The sequence below is a fragment of the Macrobrachium nipponense genome, chromosome 36 (assembly GCF_015104395.2).
Source record: "Macrobrachium nipponense isolate FS-2020 chromosome 36, ASM1510439v2, whole genome shotgun sequence".
NCBI classification, from domain to species: Eukaryota; Metazoa; Arthropoda; class Malacostraca; order Decapoda; family Palaemonidae; genus Macrobrachium; species Macrobrachium nipponense.
In genome coordinates, this window is record NC_087220.1 from 55,510,758 (window position 1) to 55,535,844 (window position 25,087).

A 25,087-nucleotide genomic window follows, 5' to 3' on the forward strand; every position below is an offset into this window, starting at 1 on the left:
CAGCAGCCTGTGTCTAAAATTTTCCACGTCTTTTTACAATCTTTGAATGTAACGGCAACTGTCGAATGAAATAAAGATTAGGGTATGAATTTCTTAGTGAATTAACTTGAATATTATGATCCTTCAAATTTTATCTAGCATAGGGCAGCACGATCTTGGCAGTCATATCACCCTGTTTCCTAGCTATCTGTGCACCGGCTCACCGCTCTTTCTTTCTTTTCCCCCGTCACAAGTCCGTCACCAATACTATAATTTCTCTCTCTCTCTCTCTCTCTCTCTCTCTCTCTCTCTCTCTCTCTCTCTCTCTCTCTCTCTCTCTCTCCACTTCTAAAACATACTTTAGAATATGTATTACTACTCAATCTCCCAAAGAAAATATAATGAAATTAAGTAGTTATAAATAGGCCTAAGCTTTCACGTAAGCAGATTTTGCTCTCTCTCTCTCTCTCTCTCTCTCTCTCTCTCTCTCTCCACTTTTAAAACACATTTGAAAAAATATCATCACTCAATCTCTCAAAGTAAATATGAATTAAGTATCTCAATGGCCTATGCTCTCTCTCTCTCTCTCTCTCTCTCTCTCTCTCTCTCTCTCTCTCTCTCTCTCCCCACACACTTTTGAAACATTTGAAAAAATATCACTTAATCTCTCAAAGTAATTATAATGAATTAAGTATCTCTATCGATAGGCCTAAGCTTGCGCTCTCTCTCTCTCTCTCTCTCTCTCTCTCGTCATAATACTTCATTCTTTACTGTATTGTTCCTCGCGATTTCCACAAGTACTGCCCAAATTTTAAAACACTTTCTCTCGTTGTTTAAGACCCGTCTTCAATTACGTATGAATTTTACGTCAGTTTAGTGTCAAACATCACTTATAAATAAGGTTTCACAGCAGGTTTTTAAATAAGGATGATCGATACTATACCCTGAACTGACGTTACCAAACCAACATTAAAGAATAATATAGAGCCTGTTTCTACATTCAATTTATAAATTATAATAGGACCTCTATAGAATCTTTATGGTGTAAAGTTAATGGAAATCTAGAAAGCAACAAACGCTATGATTTTGAAGCTCCGCACCCTTTCTAGAGTTGCCAGGTGTGGCATTATTGAACAATATATGTCCGAAGATTTTTAAAAACTGTATCTTAACTTTCCTTGCCGAGTGTACAATAAGGCAACGAAAAGACAAATAGGGCCATTAGCAATGAACAATTGAGTAGATGATGTTTGGGTGTTTAATGATGGGACAGTTAATTTTATCATTATGGACTCTAAGGTTGTTAGGGTTTTTTTTTCTGCGTTTGTCCTATTATCTAAAAATCTTTGTTATCTATGGATGTTTTGCATAATTTGGCATGATTCCTTATATTGAATTGTTCTGGGTTGGACAGCCTGCTTCCGGTTTTAAAACTAACTCCTCTATGGGCGTCTATGTATAGATATATATATATATATATGTGTTGTGTGTGTGTGTGTGGTGTGTGTATACATACATACATATATATATATATATATATATATATAGATATATATATACTTATATATATATATAGCGGCTCAACATCAACACCCGATCTCCAATTCGGCTCACAGGCGATAAACCCCATAAGTTCGCCCTTATCATAACCTCACGTACGTTGACCATTCACGACTCCACGGGAAAAACCACCAAATATTTCGCTCTAGTTCAGAAATGAGCCTCAAAAGGGCTTATGAAGAACCCTTAGGATAGGAGAACCATGGTGGTTTTTTTCATCCGTAGAGTATAACTTGAGCCAAAGGGGTTGGGTATTTTCAAAGGGTCCAGCGAAACCATATTTCTCCTATCCTAAGGGATCTTCATGAGCCATTTTGGGCTTCTTTTCTGAACTAGAGCGAAATATTTGGTGGTTTTCCCGTGGAGTCGTTATGATAAGGGCGAACTTATGGGGTGTATCGCCTGTGAGCCGAATTGGAATTACATATTAATATTTACAAATGTGTTTTAACCTAAAAATAAAAAACGAATAAATACGGAGCCTATACATAGTCATATAATTTATCATTATATGTTATATATATAATATATATATATATATATATATATATATATATATATATATATATATATATATATATATATATATATATATTATATATATATATATATATATATATATATATATATATATATATGTGTGTGTGTGTGTGTGTGTGTGTGTGTGTGTGTGTGTGTGTGTAGAGCTCGTATGGCATCATTGTAAAAGGTGAAAATAATGAATGTATAATTACAATAAAACATCACGCTGCGAAAATAAGCAAAATAAATTTCAGACAAATAAACCGAGCCACCATCGTTGGCTGCAATATGAAAATGAACAAACCATTACCCCCAACCCCCGCCTCCCCCAGCCCCCACCCCTACAAATAAATTGTTCGCGGATTAGCCGGGGCAGCTCAGCACAGGGGGTGGGCTTCGGGGAATAGCGCCGACCAGGCAGTTGAGCACAGGGAGTGGGCGTCGGGGTTACGGGTTTAGCAGGGAAGGAAGTAGATATAACGATTTAATGGAGCAGATAATTGATCGTGGGATCGGCGTAGTTTAAAATCTCCGTCTGTTCATTTGGTTTGTATCTGTACTTCCCTTTTGGCTTCGTTTTATTCTGTTTGATCTATTAGTATATATATATATATATATATATATATATATATATATATATATATATATATATATATATATATATATATATAGACAGTTCACCTCTATACCTTAATCTTTTGCAGATCTCTTGAAGCAAAGCATGGCTCAGTCCGAGGGCGCCAAGGATCCGAAGCCTTACAGGAACATGTTCGTCTTCTACGGATCCTGCCTGCAAGTCGGGGAGATGCAGGATGAGGATTTCACTGAGGGTGGGTTGAACGAACAGATTCCTAATATATATACCTTGGGGGATCCTGGCTCCACTGGTCTACGGTGGGGATTCTTTGGGGATGTTTTTTATTTTTTTTTCGTCGGATTATTAGCTGTTAAAGTTCCCTTGTTCTTCGGGTTTTGTTGCAGTCTCTTCTCTCTCTCTCTCTCTCTATCTATCTCTCTCTCCTCTCTACCTCTCTCTCTCGTCCTCTCCTCTCTCTCTCTCTATATTATATATATATACTCTATATATATATTATATATATATATATATATATATATATATATATATATATATATAAAAGACAGTATCGTGCTTCTCAGTCATCTACAGTAGGATTATACAGACGAAATGTATCTGTGAAAATATATAAATATATACAAAGCTAAAATCTTTCCCTCATTAGTTTAGTGATCAGGTTCACAGAAGGATGGAGGATCAAGATTATCTTGTCTTCTGATTTGTACGACCAAACCTTTCCACGTTTTCTTTGTGTCTCGGTATCTTTTGAATTACTGTTTAGAATAGTTTGGGTCAAATGAGAAACTACACTTTATCTCTATAAAAAAAAAAAAAGAGAATAGTAACAAAATTTTCAGCTGAGTCCAGCCATGAGTTATTTAAAATCATTTATATCAGTCATTCATTTTGGGTACTAACACACAGTTGTTGACAGTGTGTTATACATATGATATTCGTACATGCATTTACACAGTGCGAAATCAAATGTTATGAACTGGTTCGGAGTGTAACACTTTACCTCATTTATAAAAACGATATTTATCAAAAGAGTAATTTAGCTGATTCATTTGCACAGTCATTCTCTCTCTCTCTCTCTCTCTCTCTCTCTCTCTCTCTCTCTCTCTCTCAGGGCACTGAGAATGAATAAGTAAAACATTCTCCTAGATATAAGTGAGCACATGATGTCTCCTCGGATGGGCTAATAAGTCTTTGATTCGTCCTAATCCTTGTAACTCTCTCTCTCTCTCTCTCTAATAACCCGACAAATGAAAACAAAATTGTGTATGCAAATCATTGTATGCTAGCATATAGCTACAAGAAAATTAAGGAAATGATCGGGTAATCTTATAAAGTATTTGTATTTCAGAATTATAGTACTTTCAGAGGTACGACCGATACCTGACTTGTTGGTAGTCGGTTGTCAGAGGTCGTACTGAAGCTCTTTGCTGGCTGTGAAAAGCCGTCATTATTCCTCAAACCCACTTTCAAGTGTTTGTTAAACAAGCACGTCCCCACAGAAAGGGATTTTTTATTCGCAGCCATTTTTTTTAAAGCTTATGCATGCTTATCTTCACTGCGTTCAATTCTAAGCGCGAGTAAACTCCGTCCTTCAGGATAGTCGATTTCATTAGTGTTGTTTCTCGTAATTTCTGTTCATTAGTGTTGTTTCTCGTAATTTATTTCAAAATCTTCTGCAACATCCTTCTCGTACTCTCATAACGACTTTTTATTATAAATCTCATTTAACGAAGATCCAGATTTTCATTATTTGTTTTAAATCAAGGTTCTGATTATATCGTGAGGTTCAGAATAGCCTGCCCCCTCCCCCACTCGATTGGGTCCCGCCGATCATTGTTAAAGATGAAGATGATGATGTCACTATTATTGCTATTGGAATGGTAAGGCCCGTAGGCAGTACTTAAGGTTCTTTGCAGCGTGCCTTCGGCCCCTAGTTGCAACCCCTTTCATTCCCATTACTGTACCTCAGTTCATATTCTCTTTATTCCATCTAATTATCCACCCTCTCCTAACATTTGTTTCATAGTTTAACTGCGAGGTTTTTTTATCCTGTTAAACTTTTCAAACCTCTCTACTCTCAATTTCAGTTTCAGTACTGAATGATCTGATTTTTTATTAATTTTCATCATTATTATTATTACAGGAAGTCCCTGGCTTACGACGGTTTTGGATTACAACGGTCCAAGGTTACAGCGCTTTCCAGTTATATATTTCCAGGTTTATGGCGCATGTTCCCAGGTTACAATGCTTACGACTCCATTCCGGCGGAAGAAATATGACTCCCAAAAAGGCAAAATAATCAATATTTGAAAAGGTTTTTTTTTATGAGAAACACAATAGAAATGCAGTTTACATAGTTTTCAATACGACCAAAGCATTAAATGAAAGGTTTTCTTAGGATTTTTGACGATTTTCGATGATGTTCCAGCTGATGACAATTTTCGGCTTACGACGCATCTCAAGAACGGAACCTCCGTCGTAAACCGGGGACTGCCTGTATTATCGTTATTTACTTCTGCCCCTCCTGCAGCAATGGCCTTCCTGAAAGACCTGAAGGAGTTCCACATCGGGCGGCACTTTGACCCCAACACCTGGGACCTGACGAAGGCCGTCCTGGAGCTGATGAAACTGAATGGCGTGCCCTTGGTCGACATCCTGGTTCAAATCGACGTCCAGAAGCCCACCCTATATGCTGTCGACATCTCGCCGCCCAGGCGCTATGGACTCATACCTTCGCTCGTTGGTCCTCGAATCCGCACTCCCGGGATAAAGGAGGTGAGAGGGCAAAAGGGCGACCCCTTTCATTCATTTTACCGTACCTCTGTTCATATTCACTCCCATCTAACTTTCCACCCTCTTCCAACAGTTGTCTCATGGTGCAACTGCGTGGTTTTCCTCTGTTACACCTTTAAAACTTCATTTACTCTCATTTTCCCCTTTCAGCGCTGAATGACCTCGTAGGTCCCAGCGCTTGGCCTTTAGCCTAAATTTCATATTCCATTCCATTCCATTCCGTCTCAGTCCTTTTACTGTTCACAGTTGACCTTAAATGGATGAGTAACTTGTTTTCGTCTTCGTTTCAGTACCTGAGACTCAAGGGGCGCCGCGCTCTCTTCGGCGACCTCAGCAACGACCCAGTTATGCGAGAGGTCGTCGCAGCCTTACAGCAGAGTATACCCGTTCGAACGAACCCTTCCAAAGGTGTCCCTCGAGGACGTGGGTCTCTATCTGAGAACCTCGCCGGCCCCTTGAGTAGCCTGGTGGGAAAGCCAGCCTTCAATGTCCTGCCCACGGACGACGTATTGGAGAAAAACGTACCGGGAACGACGATCCCTTCGACTAGCAATCCTTCGGCGAAGCCGACTGCGTCCGAACCTACTACAACCGAGGATTCAAAACCTACAAGTACCGTTTTCTATGGAGAGTCGGCGATTGAAGGCTTCGACGCGACTCTGACACCGTCAAGTATAAGTAACTCTTCATCATCATCTTCTGACGCCTCCTCTTCTTCGTCCAGTTCGCCTACATCGTCTCCACATCCAGTAACGTCTTCCCTTCCATCGTTTTCAACAGAGGAAATGGATTTTGTTACGTCACTAGGACCGATTCCGGAAGAAACGACTGAAAACCCTGAGTGTGAGTACGAGGAGTGTATAATAAAGATGTTCAGATACTGAGTGATAGCAAACTTGTTATGGTGTACCTCCAAAGGTTATATAAACAAGTTGTAATTCAAAAGAACTTAAAGTGTAGTCTGGATGTATGTAGATTGTCAGAGGCAAGTAACGAGCACTTTCGTTTATCGCACCCTTATGTTGAAGTTGCACAATCGGCAGCTTATACAAGTGCGCAAATGGAAGTGTTTGATAATCTTTAGCTTTCATCTCATTGAAAGATTAGCCCAAACACGTACTACCCATAATTATATGCAAGAGTAAAACATGCTTATTCTCTCCTTTTCCAGACGAAGAAACAGACGAGGATTATGGAGACAAGCCACGTAGGGTTCTGAGTCGAAAAACGATCTTCAGGCTTTTCAAGGTATGGTTGAAATTGTCATAAAATTAATTTGTTGAAATCTGTTTTCTTAAAGTATAATGGACGGCAACAGCGGAATTCAGTCCATAATAAAGTTCCTCAGTTTTTTCTGACGGTTCCCTTTCGTTGGGAGAAACAATTACTCAATAACTATCTTACATTAGTTTCATCACAGGTGCGTCCACACGGTCGAACAATGGCCGACGGACAACATTGTTACCATATCATAGGCGAAGCAGGATGACGTCATAAGCGTTGAAAGTATGGAAGTAGATCTGGCAACAAACAGTGAGGTTGTATACCAGTGTTTTTACTCTGCTCAGAAGGCAAAGACCCGCAGACAATTGTTAATTGGTAACCATGTTTGTCCGTCGGACTTTGTTCGGCCTTGTGGACGCACCTTTAGGGAAAGCGCTACTTATAATTACCGCAAGTAACACACCTTTCATTACCCTCTAGTTGCTTTAATTGGCTTTTATTTATCTTCCACGATTACCAGAAAAGTCGGGACAAGAAACGCAACGAAGAGATCGCCTCCATGCTCCAAACAACCTTGAACAACATAACTGAAACCGACTGGGAGTCTTACTTCGGCCAGTACCAGCGAGAGGACATTTTCTCCGCCGTGGTCGACCACTTCGTCCCGCTCCTAGATGAGGTGCGTTCGCTCTGCAACAACCGCGTTCATATAGAACGCAACTAGAGTGATGTTTTGATATGTGGAAAGGAATGCTTGGGTAGTTGAGAGCGGAGCGAAGTGGGAAGACCCACTTGTTTTTTTCTTGTCTTTTTTTTGTAAGTTTAACGGCACCTAAAGTTCTCGTTGGACGAGTGGTTTACGTGCTCGCCTATCGGTTCGGTAGTCCTGAGTTCGATTGCCCGCTCTGCCAACGTGGAGTAAGAGAAACTGATTTCTGGTGATTAGAAATTCATTTCTTGATATAATGTGGTTCGGATCCCACAATAAGCTGTAGGTCCCGTTGCTAAGTAACCAATTGGTTCCTAGCCACGTCAAAATATCTAATCCTTAATGGCTCCTAAGGGAATTGATATCGAAGTCCTTCCTTCAGTCTTGCTGTCCAACCTCTCTAACTGTTACTTCTTATTGCAGCTGTCGGGGTTTCTATGTTTATTCTCTGGCTCTCTTCTTCTTCTTGCTGTTCAGCCTCTCCAACTCCCTCGTTTTACTGTCTTGAGCGATCAGTGACCGAAAGTTTTCCCCCGCCCCCCTTGGCTTGACAGCCTAAATTTTATATAGAATAAATAAATCCTTTATAATTTTCCTAGATATTCTCTCTCACTCTCTTCTCTCTCTCTCTCTCTCTCTCTCTCTCTCTATGATTGGCGGGCAGTTATATTTCGAACTGGTCTATTGATTGTCATGTTTATATTTTTATTCCTTTACAAAATTGAATGTTTAAAAAAAAAAATTCTGGTCGGTGGAAAAATATTTATCTGTGAAAATGTAATTTTACAGGATTGAAAATGTGGTATCTTGTCGACGGAAATAAAATACAAATAAAAATTTTAGTCAATGACGTAGTAAAATCTAAGGATGAAAAATTAAGATATTACATTCAAATTGGAAGAGTTTTGCTGCAGCTTAATTAATGGTAACTTATTTCATTCCTTTTACTGCACCTCCTTTCACTTTCTCTTTCTTCCATCTAACTTTCCACCCTCTCCCAACAATTGTTTCATGATTTTCACCTCCGAATGACCTCATAGGTCCCAAAACTCTGCCTTTGGCCTAAAATTACGTATTCCCGTTCTAAAAAAGGTTCTTCTTCTTCAGATCCAGCCGACGAAACAAGAGGACCTGCGGGTTCAACAACACGCCCTCACCTTCAACCGGTTCACTGTGGACGAACTACAAGAAATGGCGCCCGTGGTAGGTTTCCTCGACGTTTCTATTTCTTTGATAATCAATGGCGTCATTTTTTTGATAACTTTTTTACTTCACGTCGGATGAACTTCCGATACTGTTGTCTTCGGTCTATGTGCTAAGTATTGGTCGTTTGCCATTTACCCCGTAGGGGGATAGTGCCGTCAGTGGACCTTATGCGGTGCACTGTAGGCATTACTGAAGGTTCTTTGCAGCGTGCCTTCGGCCCCTATCTGCAACCCCTTTCGTTTCTTTTACTCTGCCTCCTTTCATATTCTCTTTCTTCATCTTACTTTCCACCCTCTCCTAACACTTGATTCATAGTGCAACTGCTTTGAGGTTTTCCTCTTGTTACACCTTTCAAGCCTTTTGCTGTCAATTTCAATTTCAGGGCTGAATGACCTCATAGGTCCCAATGCTTGGCCTTTGGCCTAAATTCTATATTCAATTCAATTGAAGTCATTTGCCATATAAGCAGTGGCGTTAATAGTAACTTGTGTGCGAAGATAATTAATGTTATAATGATTAACGCTATTATTTGTAAAGTCTGCCTGAAGCGATTGTATAAAAGCAGGTAAGGTCAATTTTTGACAAATAATCTTATTTTATAGGACATGAAGCTTTCAGCAATGCCATTAGATAATGGTAAATTATATTCTAAGCAATGACTGCTAATAAGGCTGTGTTGGATTGTTTTGAGAGCTGTAGAAGTACTGATAATTGCAGGTCGGAAGTGCTGTAAACAGTGGAAGAAATGTTATTCGATTTACCTGACAAATGAATAAGTTGAATCCTATAATATAAGGAATTTTTACAAGTCTTTATTCATATAAATTGACCACAATTTTCTTAAATGTTATAAACCTTGGCAGATTAACCATTTTGAACACAGCGGAAGTGCAAAATGTGACTGATAAACAAACATGAGCACTAAAGGATGTTGCGTTTTTAGCATTGTAACGGCAGTGCGTATGCTTATGATACGAATGATGAAATAATAATGTGAATAAGGTAGTGGTAGTAATCAGTGTATATCATGGACAATGAACCCGGCCTGAATTGAGGTCGGAAGTGTACCGTAGTCTTTGTAACGGCACTTTCTACGAGTAGTGAAATCGGAGTGGCGTGACCCGTAGACTTATATATCTGTTCGCTGACCATACGAAATGCATTTTTTTTTTTTTTTTTCGTAATATAGTAGGCCTGTTAGGTAAGCATTTGACTATATAATCGTCTTTCGATGGCAGATAGAGTGGCGGTACCTGATCTCCGAGCTGCTGGGGAAGAACATAACGAACGAAGACAGAATCTACGTCACTCATCCCGCGTATTTGGTGCAGCTGAATCACCTCCTCTCCGCTCTGGATTTGTGGTGAGTGGAAACTTAAAAGGTGGAGATTTTTCATGCCCTTTGAATGAAAATACAATACTAAAAATATGTTTTTTATTAAAGTTTCATATAGATAGTACGTATTATTAATTTGTTGAAGTCTTAAATCAACAAAAAACCACTTTCTTTTTTTTTCTGGAAGGGTCGTCCATTACGGCATAGTTGCTCTTTACGCTTACGACGTCTTGCGAGAGCTGATCGTCTCTCCGTCGGAAATGGATAGAAGCGATTTCTGTCTGCAGGTGAGTGGGTTTGCTTAGCCGTTATTCTTGCTGATTTCATTCACAATGAGAAGATATAATGAGGGCCATTATTCTTGTTTATTCAATTCATAATGAGAAGATATAATGGAATATATATAACTGTATGGGTCTAGGTTGTACTGCAGTGTATATTTATCATGTGTTTCACTTATGGTCATCCTATTTATCGTTGCTTCCCAAGTCAAAGGATTATTGTAAAATAAATTTCCGATACAATTTCGTATATCATGAGTGCGCATGCTCAAGATTGGCGAAATGTTCGTCCGCAAGTTGGTTTTGATTGGTGGGTTAGATCTAATCCTGCTAGGCTAACCAGCTTTTAAACTATCCCGCTTTGCGTCTAAACTGAAATTAAAACAATTTTTTAACCTTTAATAAAGTTGCCCCTTCAGAGCTTTGTTCTATATTTTCTTTGCTTTTTGGATCTGTCTTCTCTTGCTGTCGAACCCTGCCAATGATTGGCTTGGCAGGTTAAATTTCAGAAATCAAGCAATCAATAATGTACTTGTTGCATTACAAAACAAGAAATTATATTTAGTTAAAGATTTTGGTTAAAAAGTTTTTAATTTTTTGATTGAAATGTTTTTTTCCCTTTTCTTAGTTGAAAGATTTTTTCCCATTTTCTGGTTGAAAGTTTTTTTTCCCCGTTCTTTACATGAAAGATTTCTTCCCCATATTTTGATTGACAGATTTTTTTGGAAAGATTTTTGCCTTTTTTATTGAAAGATTTTTGTCTTTTTTAATGAAAGATTTTTTTTTTTTTACCCATTTTCTAGTTGAAAGATTTTTTCGCGTTCTTTAGTTGAAAGATTTTGTCCCCATTTTCTGGTTGAAAGATTTTCTCCCATTTTTTTTTTTGGTTGAAAGATTTTGTCCAATTTTTGGATTGAAAGATTTTTCCCATTTTTTCGTTGGATGGTTTTTCCCGTTTATTTAGTTGTATGATTTTTCCCATATATTTTGGTTGAAAGATTATATCCCAATTCCTTTGGTTGAAAGATTTTTCCATTTTTTGTTTTAAAAGATTTTTTTTAACATTTCTTTGATCGGAAGATTTTTTCCCATGTTTTTGGTTGAAAGATTATATCCCAATTCCTTTGGTTGAAAGATTTTTCCCATTTTTTGGTTGAAATATTTTTTCCCATATTTTGGCTGAAAGATTTTTTTTCATATTTTAGTTGAAAGATTTTCTCTCATATTTTGGTTGAAAGTTTTTTTCCTATTTTTGGTAGAAAAATTTTCCCCATTTTTATGGTTGAAAGATTTTTTCCCATCTTTTGGTTGAAAGATTATTTTCTCCATATTTTAGTTGAAGGATTTTTTCCCATATTTCAGTGAAAGTTTTTTTCCCTATTTTTTGGTTTTAAGAAGTTTCTCTTTTTATTTATTTATTTATTTTTTTTTATTTTTTGTAGAAAGATTTTTAAATTTTTTTGGTTGAAGTATGTTTAAATTTTTTCTTTTTTATTAAATGATTTTATTCCCATATTTTAGTTAGATTTTTTTTTTTGCCATTTTTTGGCCGAACGATTTCTCCCACTTTTTGGTTGAAAAAAACTGTTTTCTTCACAGGCCACCAAGAACGTCTTTGGAGACGTATTGTCGCACATGTACCTCCATCACGTAGGTCACAAGAGAATTAGCGACATTCGTAAACACGTGAGTGCTGGAATTTTAACTTCTTTTCTTGATGTATTCACTACTTTTCAGTAAACAAAAATACGTACTATGATTTAAAATTATGGATGATATCAGTTATATGTGATTGCCTACATTATAAATATTTTTATTGTTAATTTTTTTATTGAATTTAATTAGAAAGAGAAGTTCGATTGACATTGGATAAGGGTCTTAGGCCTCAGACATAGGAAAATAATTTATACACACACATTATATATATATATTATATATATACATATATAATATATACATATATATATATATATATATATATATATATATACTGTATACACCTGAAGCTTAACCCCGTATTCAACGTATTCAATGCCATTTAAATTTCTCTATCAAACAATATTCAGTGCAAGATCTAATATGCAATGCTAGGTTCCAAAATTATTTCAAGAGTATATATATATATATATATATATATATATATATATATATATATATATATATATTATATATATATATATATATATATATATGTTTAATATTAGTCATCTTTTAACGTATTCTTATAATTTTTCATATGTCATTTTGCTGTGTTATTGTGAATTTCATTACAAGAATTATAATGTCATTTTAATTTGTAGGTTGATAACGAGTGATAGTACTGCTAGAAACATGTCAGTTTTCCTTTTAAAATTAGTTAATATATATATATATATATATATATATATATATATATATATATATATATATATATGTGTGTGTGTGTGTGTGTGTGTATATATATATACAATTATGATTTAAGAATGCTTGAATTACTATCGGTGTTGGTAACATCTACACAACTACGATTATTCCAAAACAGTCCATGACGATCATCGAAAACCTGAAAGAAGAAGCGAAGACCTCCGTCAACGAAGCCTCGTGGTTGTCTGAGGGGGACAGAGCAGAAGCCCTGAAGAAGATAGACGGCTTGCAGGCGGAGGTGGGAGCCCTCGACAAGCACTGGGATATCAATTACGTCAACGAGACGCACGAAGACGTGAGTGAGGCGACATTCCGGTGGGAAGTGTCTGTTAGACTAATAGCTTCGAGTTTCTTTTCTTCTTCTTTTTGACGATTTTGTATTACAATTTTTTTTTATAATAATTCAGTTTTGCCATTTTAGGAATTGACTTATTGATCTCGATACCTTATAAAGTAATTTTAAGAGATAAAAGAGTCCAACGGTGGCTGACCTACCAACGGAAAGGTTACCTTAGGTGATCTGGGCTTTTGTAAAGTAACCTTCCAGTTCCTGATGTAACTGACTTACTGATCTCGATACTTTATAACGATAATTTCAAGACATTAACATTCTAACTTTGGCCGACCTACCAACGGAAAGGTTACCGTAGGTGATCTCGGCTTTTGTAAAGTTAACTTCCAGTTCTTGATATCTTACTGATTATGATCAGGAGTTGTACGAAAGGTCATGTTAGCTTTGGTAAAACACTTGACAGTTCTCAACGAAAAATAACTTTCTTGAGTGATGTCAGTTCTTGTGAAGTAAATGAAATGACATGATGTTTTAGTTAGGGCCTAAAACAAGCGTTTCCTGTAATAATTGGAGAAGAGACAGGGCGTACTGAATGGGAAGTAGTAATAGAGGAGGTTAACTAATCAGTATTTATAGTTCCTTTCTTTATTTGAGAGCTCTCACACTGCATTTGAAATGTAATCTTGGTGTTACTTTAGATTTTAAGAGCTGGGGAATCCTCTTGAAATGCAGCAGCCCACGATTTGCGTAAACCAGTTGACCATGAAACATGTAAATTGATAGTTAGTATATTATGGGATATTATGGACTGTGGTACATACAAGGAAATCAAGCTAAAAGAAGATCTGTAGAGGGTTTCAGAAAGAATACTTGACGAAATATTACGAGCAGTTTCATTAGCCGGAGAGGTACAACTCATGCTTTTGTAATTTACAGAAAAAAAAGAGAATGGAAGGGAGGTTGTATATGTAATAGTGTCTAGGTTTTTAGGAAAGAGGAAACTGCCAGAATACTTGATTATGTTGGTTGAAATGATGTCTTAAAGAACAAGGGCAGCAGAAATAGTCTGTATATGATGTAGTAAGTGAAGGGAACAGGAATGAAAATTTATAGGAATTGTTGGCTCTAGATGGCCTGGTCATTAAGGCAGAGACTGCAGAATTGCAGAGAAGGGTAAGAGAATGGCAGAAATCTCTGGAATGGGGAATTATGAAGGTAAATGTGGCTGAAAGTGAGATTTTATGTCCAGAAGTCAGGGAGGGAGATATTTTTTTTTTTTTTTTTTTTACGGCATAGATTTTAAAGCTTCATGTACTCATGATAATTTTTTAAGCCAGAAGTGAGTTTGTGAAGCCGAACTTGAAAAGTAGGATAACGGCAGCTTTGGGGGAAATGAAGGGAGATGGCAAGGGTATTGTGTAATAAAATAATGCAACATAAACTATAAAGATCAGTTGTGCCGTCAGCCCACCTTACGCGGTGCACTGTAGGCATAACTTAGTAGGTTCTTTGCAGCGTCCCTTCGGCCCCTAGCTGAAACCCCTTTCATTCCTCTTACTGTATTTCCGTTCATATTCTCTTTATTCTCTCTTTCTTTCCACCCACTCCCAGCGATTGTTTCATAGTGCAACTGCTTTGAGGTTTTCCTCCTGTTACACCTCTCGAACATTTTTACTCTGTTTTCCTTTCAGCGCTCAATGACCTCACAGATCCCGGCCTTTAGCCTAAAATTGAGATTCCATTCCAGGTGACGCTGAACTGGAAAGATTCCTTCTTGCAGAACGTCATGGTGATCTATCGAGTCTTCAGGGAAGAGGTATATTCTCTCTACCACGAGAACGTCGATCGGGACATGCTCATGTGAGTGCCCTTGGCACTTGTGCCCATCTAGGCTTAAAGACTCGGTTATCGAACCTTGAATAAGTATATCTTATAACATATAAATGGGCTGTGATTCTTAAAAATAACATTCTTTCAAATTATGTTACGATTGTTTATAATGTCTATACCGGTGCTTCTCCGCAGGGGGATAGTGCCGTCAGTGCACCTCATACTGCGCACTGTAGGCATTACTTATAAGTCCTTCGCAGCGTCCCTTCGGCCCCTAGCTGCAGCCCCATTCGTTCTTTTTCCTGTACCTCCGTTCATATTCTCTTTCTTCCCTTTTACTTCAACCGCCCCCTCCCCGCCCCCACCTCTGCTTTTCTAACAGTTGATTAATATTGCAACTACGAAGTTTTCCTCCTGTTACGCCTTTCAAAGCTTTTTGCTGTCAGTTTCCGTTTCAGCGCTGAATGACCTCATAGGTCCCAGTGATGCCCGATCTGTTTGATATGGCAATTTTTCAAAACTATACTCTGTTTTTTTCCATCTGTCCATCCGCCTGTGGTGCTTTAGTATGGTAACACTGCGTCCCGGGCTTTGGATAGTTACATTCAGCTTACATTCAGCAATTATAATAATATCCTATTTCGAATATTAACGGTGTAATTCGCATACAGTAAATTATTAAAACACTTTTCAGTTGCAAATGTACACACAGATATCCTTTTATTTACCTAAAACTTACACATAGCGTAACTATCTAAAGCCCGGGACGCAGTGTTACCATACAAAAACACCACAGGCGGGTGGACAGATGGAAAAAAACAGATTATAGTTCCAAATTCTCCTTTCAGCTGGAGTTTCGCTATACAGCCGTTTATCGTCAACGCTTTTCACATGCCCTCGACAAATACTATAGGTGAGTGTAAAGTTGACCAAAGAATTTGCCTATACAAAATTTCTTGGCTTATCTGAACCGCCTGTCTTATGAGGTCTGTTACGTCATACGTGTCAAATACTTAATACATTTCAGTTTTTTATACATAAATGTGCAGATGTGATGTTTAGTTTATTAATTTTGATGTTGAGAACTTGTTCACAGTTTCTTCAGTTGTCTTCATTTTCAACTCCCAAGGACGAGGAACTTGCATGAAAGTTTTGGGCACATTCCTATCAGCGTTTTTGTAAGAACAATAGACAGATTTCAATTTCATTACATAAAGAACATATCAAAACAATTAAAAAAAGATTAGCTTAGTTAGGCGTATTAAAATTTAATATTTCAAATGTAGTTTTACTCAACAACAAAATTGTTAAATCATAAAATATCCTAATGCCATCTTAATCTCTTCGTCGATTTGTCTTTCCTGCAGTATTCCCAGAGGCGTTCTTTCAGAAACCTTACTACATACGGAAAGCTCCAGAATACGTCAATTACGGATCGGCAGGCACGTCCATAGCACACGAGATCTTCCATGGACTGGATTTCTCCGGTGAGTCCATATTCATGCAAAACTTTGATTCCGCCTATATAGAATCTACTCTTTACGAGTTTCTGCAGCCTTCAGAAGATCTGGGTCTTTCCTAGAGAGTGACCCCCAAGCCCGTTGTGGATTGCCGTAAAAATATAAACAAAAGGCTGTCAATATCATAAAGATAATGAACACCAAGAAATATTAGTCCTAGATAACGACCCCGAACTTTGTTGGGGCTCACCGTCTAGGAAAGATTTTGGCTCCGTAGTGGGGTAGTGACGTCAGTGTACCTCATGCGGTGCGCTGTAGGCATTGCTTAAAGTTCTTTGCAGCCCCTTTCATTCCTTTTACTGTACCTGCGTTCATATTCTCTCTTCCATCTTGCTATCCACCCTCTCCTAACACTTGCTTCACAGTGCAACTGCGAGGTTTTCCTCCTGTTACACCTCTCAAGCCCTTTTGCTGTCAATTTCCCTCTCATTTCTGCATGATCTCATAGGTCTTAGTGCCTGGCCTTGGGCCAAAGTCCTATATTCCATTCCAAAGATTTTGGCAGGCCACATGTACTGCATATTGGTATCAGAATTCCATAGAGGCATTTTAAAGGTACTTCTAGATATCAGTTAATTCCACTCATAATAAACTCTTAAAGGTTTGCGTATTCTTTTTCCAGATCAAGCTTTAAATGAAGTTTCATGAGGAAGTAGTTCTACATTTCCAAGAGATGATAACAAAGAAAAAAACACTAAATTATTTGATAATATGATGTAAAACATTTTCCACACTAAATGTCAAGGTTAGGATGTAGTTTTACTTTTTATAGGTAATTAAAAAAACGGATAATTATTTGATACGTCAAAGTTTCCATACATCGAAGGTCAGCATTCGGGTACTATCCACCACAAGTTGCTGACATTTGCTCATTCAACTGACCGATAATTCTCATATATGCGACGAGGGTAGTCCTCCAAACATACCGGACGTTGGAACACCTTTTAAAAAAGTCGTTTTTTTGTCTCGTAATCCTCCAGGGACGTTGTTCGACCACAAGGGGGTTATGAGCAAGCCCTTCAGCAACGAAACACGTCGTCACTTACAGAACACCGTCGACTGCTACCACAAACTTCTGTCCGATTCTTTCTACGAAGAAATTAATTTCGGCGGGACGTTCGTCTCTATGGAGGTGAGGAGAGAACCTGAGATGTCTCTGCAGAGTTGGGAATGATTATTCTCGAACATTATATGGCATTCCTTACTGTGACGAAGATATATCATTTTCTTGTTGTATTTCTGTAAAAATGAGGAGCATTATGGCATTGTCTACTAGAATTGCATTATTTCTTGTTGTATCTTTGTAAAGCAACACATATAATTGCATTTATCTACCATGATTCGACATTGTTTTGTTGTTTCTCGGTAAAAACAATATATTCATTTGCTCTCTCGGCAAGACTGAGACATATTACAACATTTCGTATTGTTTCTCAGATCGACAGCTCCACCACCCTCAACGAAAACCTGGCGGATATCGAGGGCATCAGACACGCCTTCCGAGCCTACAAGCGCTGGGAGGTCCAGAATTACAGAGAGCCAAGATTGCCGGCGGTCAACCTGAATCCCGACCAGCTCTTCTTCGTGTCGGCTGTTCGGGTACGAAGGAATAATTCGGTTCTGTTCTCATATCGTAGATTTTATTATTCATTTCCTTAATAATCTGGATATTACATTCGGAGATTATTCGTGTAAAGGCTGCGAGAGAATTAAGTTAATAATATTACCATTACATACGTAGGTATATCACCCTAATTCATAGACTACCCATACGCCCCAGGGGTAGTGCCGTCAGTACACCCCACGCAGCGCACTGTAGGCATTACTTGAGGTTCTTTGCCCCTCCCTGCAACCCCTTTCATTCCTTTTACTGTATCTCCATTAATATTCGCTTTATTCAATCTTACTTTCCCCCCTTTCCTAACAATTGTTACACCGTTCAAACCTTTTTGCTCTCAATTAACCTTTCAGCGCTGAATGACCACGTAGGTCCCAGCGCTTGGGCCTCTGGCCTAAATTTGATAATCTATTCCAATCCTAGCTGCAACACCTTTTACTGTATTTCCGTTCATATTCTCTTTCTTCCACCCCCTCCTAATAATTCTTCCATACAGCTGCGAGGTTTTCCTCCTGTTACACCTTTAAAGCGTTTTTGAATGACCTCGCAGGTCCCAGCGCTTGGCCTTTGACCTAAATTTTATATTCCATTACATTCCTCAGCCCTTCTGCGCTGTCATACCAGACTTGGCCAAGATCTTCCTCATGGAAATGGACGAACATCTGCCCAATGGAATGAGGTGAGTTCTACCTGTCAACTTCCATTGTTTTTCCTATAGGTTTTTTCCAGCGTGGCTGTCCAACTTCTCTTAACCTACCTATATATGCATACATATGTAATATATGTTATGTATATATATATATATATATATATATATATATATATATATGTGTGTTGTGTGTGTGTGTGTGTGTGTGTGTGTGTGTGTGTGCGTGTATATAAAACGCTTATCAGTGGTGCTTGAAAAAGCATATCTTCGTACCTATAACCATCTCGTGCCCTTACATAATTATGCGAAATTCAACGTGCTTGTATTATGTTCTCAGCAAAAAAAAAAGCATATTAACATTAATAAATCTACATGATGATATATCCATAATCAGTGTAAGTAGATCGTCAAATGAGTTTGTGGTCATTTTGAAATAACTGAAAAATTTGGGTTCATAGTTGCTAAGTTAGTTTTCTCTACTGAATGAACCGCGCGGGTAACCGCCATAATGCGTATGGTCACTACTTTTGCAACCGCGCGGTTACCGCCGCTGTCACAGTTTCTTGGCAATGGAGTCTAAGTGACATAAGATTTCGTAGGCTGTTCCCAGTAGGCCTACGAGAAAGTAAACTTAGACTTTGTGCTCAACGACCACTTCAGACTTACAGTAAAAACCGAAAAAAGAAAAAGCCCCATCAATTATCGAATGATGGTTTACTGGTTCACGGAAAACAGGCCGATATCTCGTTTTTAGCTTCTCGACGCAACCAAAATATGGTTCTTTCATTCACTCCTGCTGCAGCAGCAGTCATACCACCCATTAATTTTGTGTGTGTGTGTGTGTGTGTGTGTGTGTGTGTATGTTACAGTAAATATGTAAAATCGTGGATTTCACGAAATCCCTCCCAAGGGAATTTGTGAAATGCGCAAGTCGCTTAGGAACATTAGATCCCAGAGGGAATAGTATTAGGCACGGCGATACAGTTATTCATCTACACTATTTTGCCCTGCTTATCACTAGCCCACAAACATAATCATCTTGATTTGCACTCTCGTCTGTAGCAAGACTTCCCTCCGTAAATTTCCTATCGCTGCTTATTAGCCTATAGTGCAAGTAATGGGCCGTGGTTTATATCAATAGTGCTTTCATTTTCTTAGGTTTGGGTCAAACATGCTTCTTGGTGTTTAAGATATAATTCACCCATTACTTGTTCTATGCCATTTGTATAGCTCGGTAGAGAACGCTCTTCTGTTGAAACTTTCGTCTGTTGTGGCTCTTGCCTAAATTCTAAAGAGATGAAGGATATATCATAAGTGCGGCTTTTTTCCAAATTAAAAATACTGAAAAATATTATAGTAGACCATAGCTATATGCAGTAGACTTCTTTGCCTTTGCGCTTAAACGTGCTTTAAGGGACACCGTCGTTAGACGTCTTAGAAGTCTTCGCCGTATCGTACATTTGGCAGCACTCTTCAAAAACTACGCCACATTTGAGATACGTACATAAATGTTTGTGTTCTTGTGGTTATGGAAACGGAATGGACAACTTTTTACTTTAAAAATACCTCTTCAGTACAATCAGGGGCGTAGCTCACCGGGGGGCGGGGGATGTGTCCCCCCCAAACTTTGAGTTAGGGGGAGGACACGGTATACTCTATCCCCCACAAAATAATAAATATTATGGGTAAATATCATTCTCCTACGAAGACAGACAAGGAAAATTTAATTGTTACCCCTTAAAACAGATGCTTATGTTAAACCACCCATATTATTTAGTTTACCTGCCCTTGTAGGCCTGACAGTGCCCCTAATAAGAGCTCAAATTTCAAAAATTTTTCGGGGGGAGGGGGCAGGCTCACAGTGCCCCACACCCCCAGCTGAACAGTATTAGTTATATACTATGACTTTCGTATATTTGACACTACTGTATTAATCTACCTTATCTCCGCCCTGCCAATCTTATTTTGGTTTTACTGTAATTAGTTTCGACTCCAAGGAAGCAGCACACTCAGTGTGGTGGAAATTGGACGAGGAAGAGGGATAGTTACTGAAGGAACCGTAACCGACAGTGAATCGTCTTTTGAAGGGTAGAAACAAATACATTCCTATATTAATTATAAACCTCAACGGCCTTTGCCTACGTTACCTTGGAGTTATTTTATGTATTACACTTGTAAACGATGTAAAAGCAGGAGTGCTTTTGGCTACAGAGGGTTAGGGAAGGATGAACAAAAATACAGATGTTCATTGCATATGAAAGATAGATTCGTCATTGGCGTAACTTCAACAGTGGTCATCGAATGCTACAAAGAAAACGAATGTAATTTTTTTGCGTGAAATTACGAGAAATTTGGGCATTTATAACTTGGATGTGGTAAAAATGACACTGGTAAAAAGATGAATTAGAGCGAATTTCGATGCTTGTGTTTCATGAAGAGAAGAATGGAAGTTGGTTAAAAACTGTATGATTCAGAAGTTTCGGGAGAAGTTGAGTAGTGAAACAGATAGTTCTGTGTTAGTTTTTGCACAGGGTGTTCTCCCTAGACTCAACAGCCTATTATCTGACGTTGTGAATTCCACTATATATTTTTCCATCTATTTTTAGAAATGGGCCATACCAAACGCGTAACACATTTTCATTTGGGAAAACATATTTACATTATCTATTCAAATGTATGGATGAGAGAGTTATGAAATATTTGTAATATCGACCTATATCCACCGTCAAGGCTGTTAAATAAAGCTATAAAGCTAAGTTATCTCAATGACGCCGAGCCTAGCATGAGGCTTACAAACTTCCCTCGTACATAACTGCGTAATGGATCATTTAATTTACCTCGTTAGGCCTCATTAGCCTCTTAAAAGGATCCCGTGACTCTCTCATGAATGACTCACTGAAGTCATCCGGCAAACGGCATCGCAGAGGTAAATGCTTTCAGTTCACTTATTGAACTGTCATCGAGTGTGATACCATCATTGACGAATGTCTTGCTATGGTCTAATGATTTGTCATTGGCTGGCTGTGATTGCGTCTATCGTAATCACGTAACCATTTGTGATCACGTCGGTGACGAGAAAAATAAGAATATATTAACGAAAGTTAAGTTTTATCTAAGTTAAGTGATGACTTAAGGTTTTAAAATTCGATGCGTGTTCAAATTTATTTGTTTCTTTTCAGAATGAACGCGATGTTGATGAACACGCCCGAGTTCGCGCGCGTGTTCAACTGTCAACCAGGATCGAGGATGGTGGTGAATGAAACGTGCCCGATCTTCTGATGAATGATTCGCCTTAGCCGTCGTCTTCTACGGGCTGCTCTATGAGCAAGAGCCCATGCTGGCATAAGGCCAGCTTAACCTCCAACAACAACAGCCGTTGAAATGTAGTACTAGTTATAGAACCTCTGTTGCACAAATGTCTCGGCTCTGTCCTGATCTTAGGTTTTTCTCTGAATTCCTTTGCTTTTCTCAACTCTATCTGATTCGTGTACAGTTTGTTGTTTTAAATGTTATATTATTATGTCGTGGATGTTTTCTTATATATAAAAAAAAGACGGGCTGACATATCCTGTAATAGCTATATATATATATATATATATATATATATATATATATATATATATATATATATATATATATATATATATATATATAGATATATATATAATATATATATAGATAATATAGTATATATAATTATATATATATATATATAATAATATATTATATATATATATATATAATAATATATATAGCTCTATATATATATATATATATTATATATATATATATATATAGAGCTATATATATATATATATATATATATATATATATATATATATATATATACATATATATATACCTTTATATATATATATATATATATATATATATATATATATATATATGTCATATCACATTACCGTGATTCATGTGCATACATCGAGCTACAATGTCCTTTAATATCTAATTCGCTCTACCTCGGACATATATTCTCATATATATGTTAACCGAAGGGGAATTTTTTAGTCTAAGAACATTTGTAGCTCGATATATATATATATATATAATATATACATATATATATATATATATATATTATATATATATATAGATAATATATATATATGATGTCCCTATGTAAGTTTGTAAAGAGCAAGGATGAATATAATCTTAGAATACGGAATAAAGCGCTAAATTGTTAATTGTTATATCTTGCCTTCCTCCTTTATATCTAAAATGTTAGAAAAAAAAATTGAAAATAGAAATTAAGGTATAAACAAAACAGCTGTTTTAGGTGGCAATTACTGATGGTGATTTCCACCCCAGTAGGGAAGAGGTAATGAAATACCGATAGTAATAGCGACACTGAAGACGCTCAATATAGAAACATGTTTTGTGAACGCTCCTAAGTGCTGTACGTAAAATTTTCAACAAGTGCCAAGTTTTGGAGACTTAGCAACAAGTGCCAAGTGTTCTAGTTCTAGAAAGACGTATTTACCATCCAGTTTTGTAAACAAAACGAAAGCCAGTTGGATTAATTCTGTAGCACTGTCGCTGTTGTATCACTCGATGGTTGAAGATAATCGTTCATTTAGCTTTTAATTTCATTAATCAGGGCAACGACAATAAATTTTATTTGGCACATATATTATATATACATTATCTATATATACATACACGTGTGTGTATTTCTAATGTGTGTGGGGGTATCTATAAGAACTTAAAATTCTTAGACTAATTTGAGTTTTTTCAAAGGGTAGTACCGGGAAAACACACAAAAAAGCGAAGGTCGTCTGAGAACAAAAACAAATACATAACAAAAGCAGTCTTTAATTTACCTCGGTTAATGACTACATTTTCAGTAGAATGAATCACTGCCTGGTTGGTGCTAATTAAACTTAGTAATTAGCTGCACATACAAGCAAGGATCTTTAAAATATGATCGTACTAAGTACGAGGAATGGGCAGTATAGGAAAAGCCTTCCCCAATACCAAGGCCTACGAGGAATAATTTTTATCTTAATAATGATCACCCGTTTCTTAAGCAAATTGCTAACATACGCCCATGCATATATTGTCAAACAACCAGACGGGCTCGTTACAACATATAACAACGTTAGTGGAAGAAATATTGTACCCGGTGACCCAAATATTTAAAGGGTAGCTAGCTACAATTGCAAACTACCAACTTTTCTGTCAAGGCCGCAAAGTTGAAATATTGGAACCTCGGTCTACCAGAGAGGTGGAGGAAATAGGTCTCGTGCTCGTCACATTCTGACCAATAAATCGTAGCCTACCATTAATATGTGATAGTGTATTTGTAAAATACAGTTTGCAAGACACTAAAAACAGCTGATTTTAAAACGCAAGTTACCAAGAGGAAAAAAGTACACAGAGAGTCGGTAACCTTCACCAACGCCAAGCCTCATTTTATATGGTTCAGAAACGGCAAGTACTAAGTTGTCGCGAGAGAGAACTGACCTTACGTAGAAAAACAAGACTGGCAATGCTGCAGTACGGAGACAGAAGCTTCTACAGCAAATGGCACTGCCAATCTTTCCCTAATGATCACGAGTACTACTTACGTATACTAATACTCCGCTCTCTTTTACACACGATTGTATGTATGATGAATAACATCAAGAAATACTATAAATAAATCATAATTCTGTATCGAGGGCCGTGGATGCCACAAACCTCTCATTTTTTTTCTTTTACATAGAAATACTCTAGCCCAGGAAGGCTTGCTTTGCAAGTTACTACCTTTTAGGCTTATTTGATATGATCGTTGATTCACAATATATAACTAATAATGATGTCAACTCCCATAAGAGGGTAATTAGTTGTCAGCATCAAAATGAAATTCTACAAATTAGGAGATAACATTCAGCCAGTCAGACTTTCTCTGCAGAAATAACACTAAAATCGGCTGCTAAAATTAATGATAGAGTGTGATGTTTCAATTTCTCCCCAAAAGCTGCATTCTTCTCTCCCAAAATAGACTCGCGTGTCACGCACTAGTTACTAGGCATATATACTTAGGCCCACATTTTCGTTAAAAAATCCATGTATAACTTTTTGTGCAAACCTGCGAACAACCGTACAAATAAACCAAATGAAAAATTTAACCAATAACAATAATAAAAAAATGATCTTATAAAACACCTACCTATAAGCCTGTAAGGTAATACGTTCTTTCTACTCCAATATGACAATGTGCGCGCTTAATAAAAATTTCCCCGTTGCAGTTAGGCAAAAGGTGAATTAGGCTGAATAGGTTTGCAAACACAACTAATCAAAATGATGAAGAGAGGATTAGCAAACAAAACATGAAAATCCGATTAAAAAACCTAATTGGAAAGACGGTTTTAACCAGATAAACAGAAAGCTATCTGAAAATTAATGAGTAGGATTGTCTCTGCATAATTCATTGCCATTCCCAAAAGACGTCAAGTTCATTTTATTTCTTTTCACTGCAAAAGCATTTTTTCATAGCACGGCGTTACAATGAATGAATGGTATTGTAACTAGTGATTCTAAAACAAAACTACCCCTACTTGTCGTCCA

At 37.4% G+C, this 25,087-nt stretch overlaps 1 protein-coding gene across 4 annotated transcripts in view; it reads left to right on the forward strand.

Moving 5' to 3' along the window:
• Positions 1-22,104, forward strand: part of LOC135203679 (endothelin-converting enzyme 1-like) — a 32,770-nt gene extending 10,666 nt beyond the window's left edge. For all 4 annotated transcript variants that reach the window (XM_064233574.1, XM_064233575.1, XM_064233576.1 and 1 more), the window contains exons 5-21: positions 2,766-2,891; positions 5,187-5,431; positions 5,740-6,292; positions 6,621-6,697; positions 7,194-7,352; positions 8,490-8,585; positions 9,827-9,951; positions 10,112-10,211; positions 11,805-11,891; positions 12,727-12,903; positions 14,648-14,760; positions 15,579-15,643; positions 16,098-16,217; positions 17,231-17,382; positions 17,688-17,849; positions 18,471-18,547; positions 21,697-22,104. In XM_064233574.1, the coding sequence (XP_064089644.1) occupies positions 2,766-2,891; positions 5,187-5,431; positions 5,740-6,292; positions 6,621-6,697; positions 7,194-7,352; positions 8,490-8,585; positions 9,827-9,951; positions 10,112-10,211; positions 11,805-11,891; positions 12,727-12,903; positions 14,648-14,760; positions 15,579-15,643; positions 16,098-16,217; positions 17,231-17,382; positions 17,688-17,849; positions 18,471-18,547; positions 21,697-21,796 (2,534 nt within the window). In that variant the 3' untranslated portion in view covers positions 21,797-22,104. The remainder of the gene's footprint in view (positions 1-2,765; positions 2,892-5,186; positions 5,432-5,739; positions 6,293-6,620; positions 6,698-7,193; positions 7,353-8,489; positions 8,586-9,826; positions 9,952-10,111; positions 10,212-11,804; positions 11,892-12,726; positions 12,904-14,647; positions 14,761-15,578; positions 15,644-16,097; positions 16,218-17,230; positions 17,383-17,687; positions 17,850-18,470; positions 18,548-21,696) is intronic.
• The last annotated feature ends 2,983 nt before the right edge of the window (positions 22,105-25,087 follow it).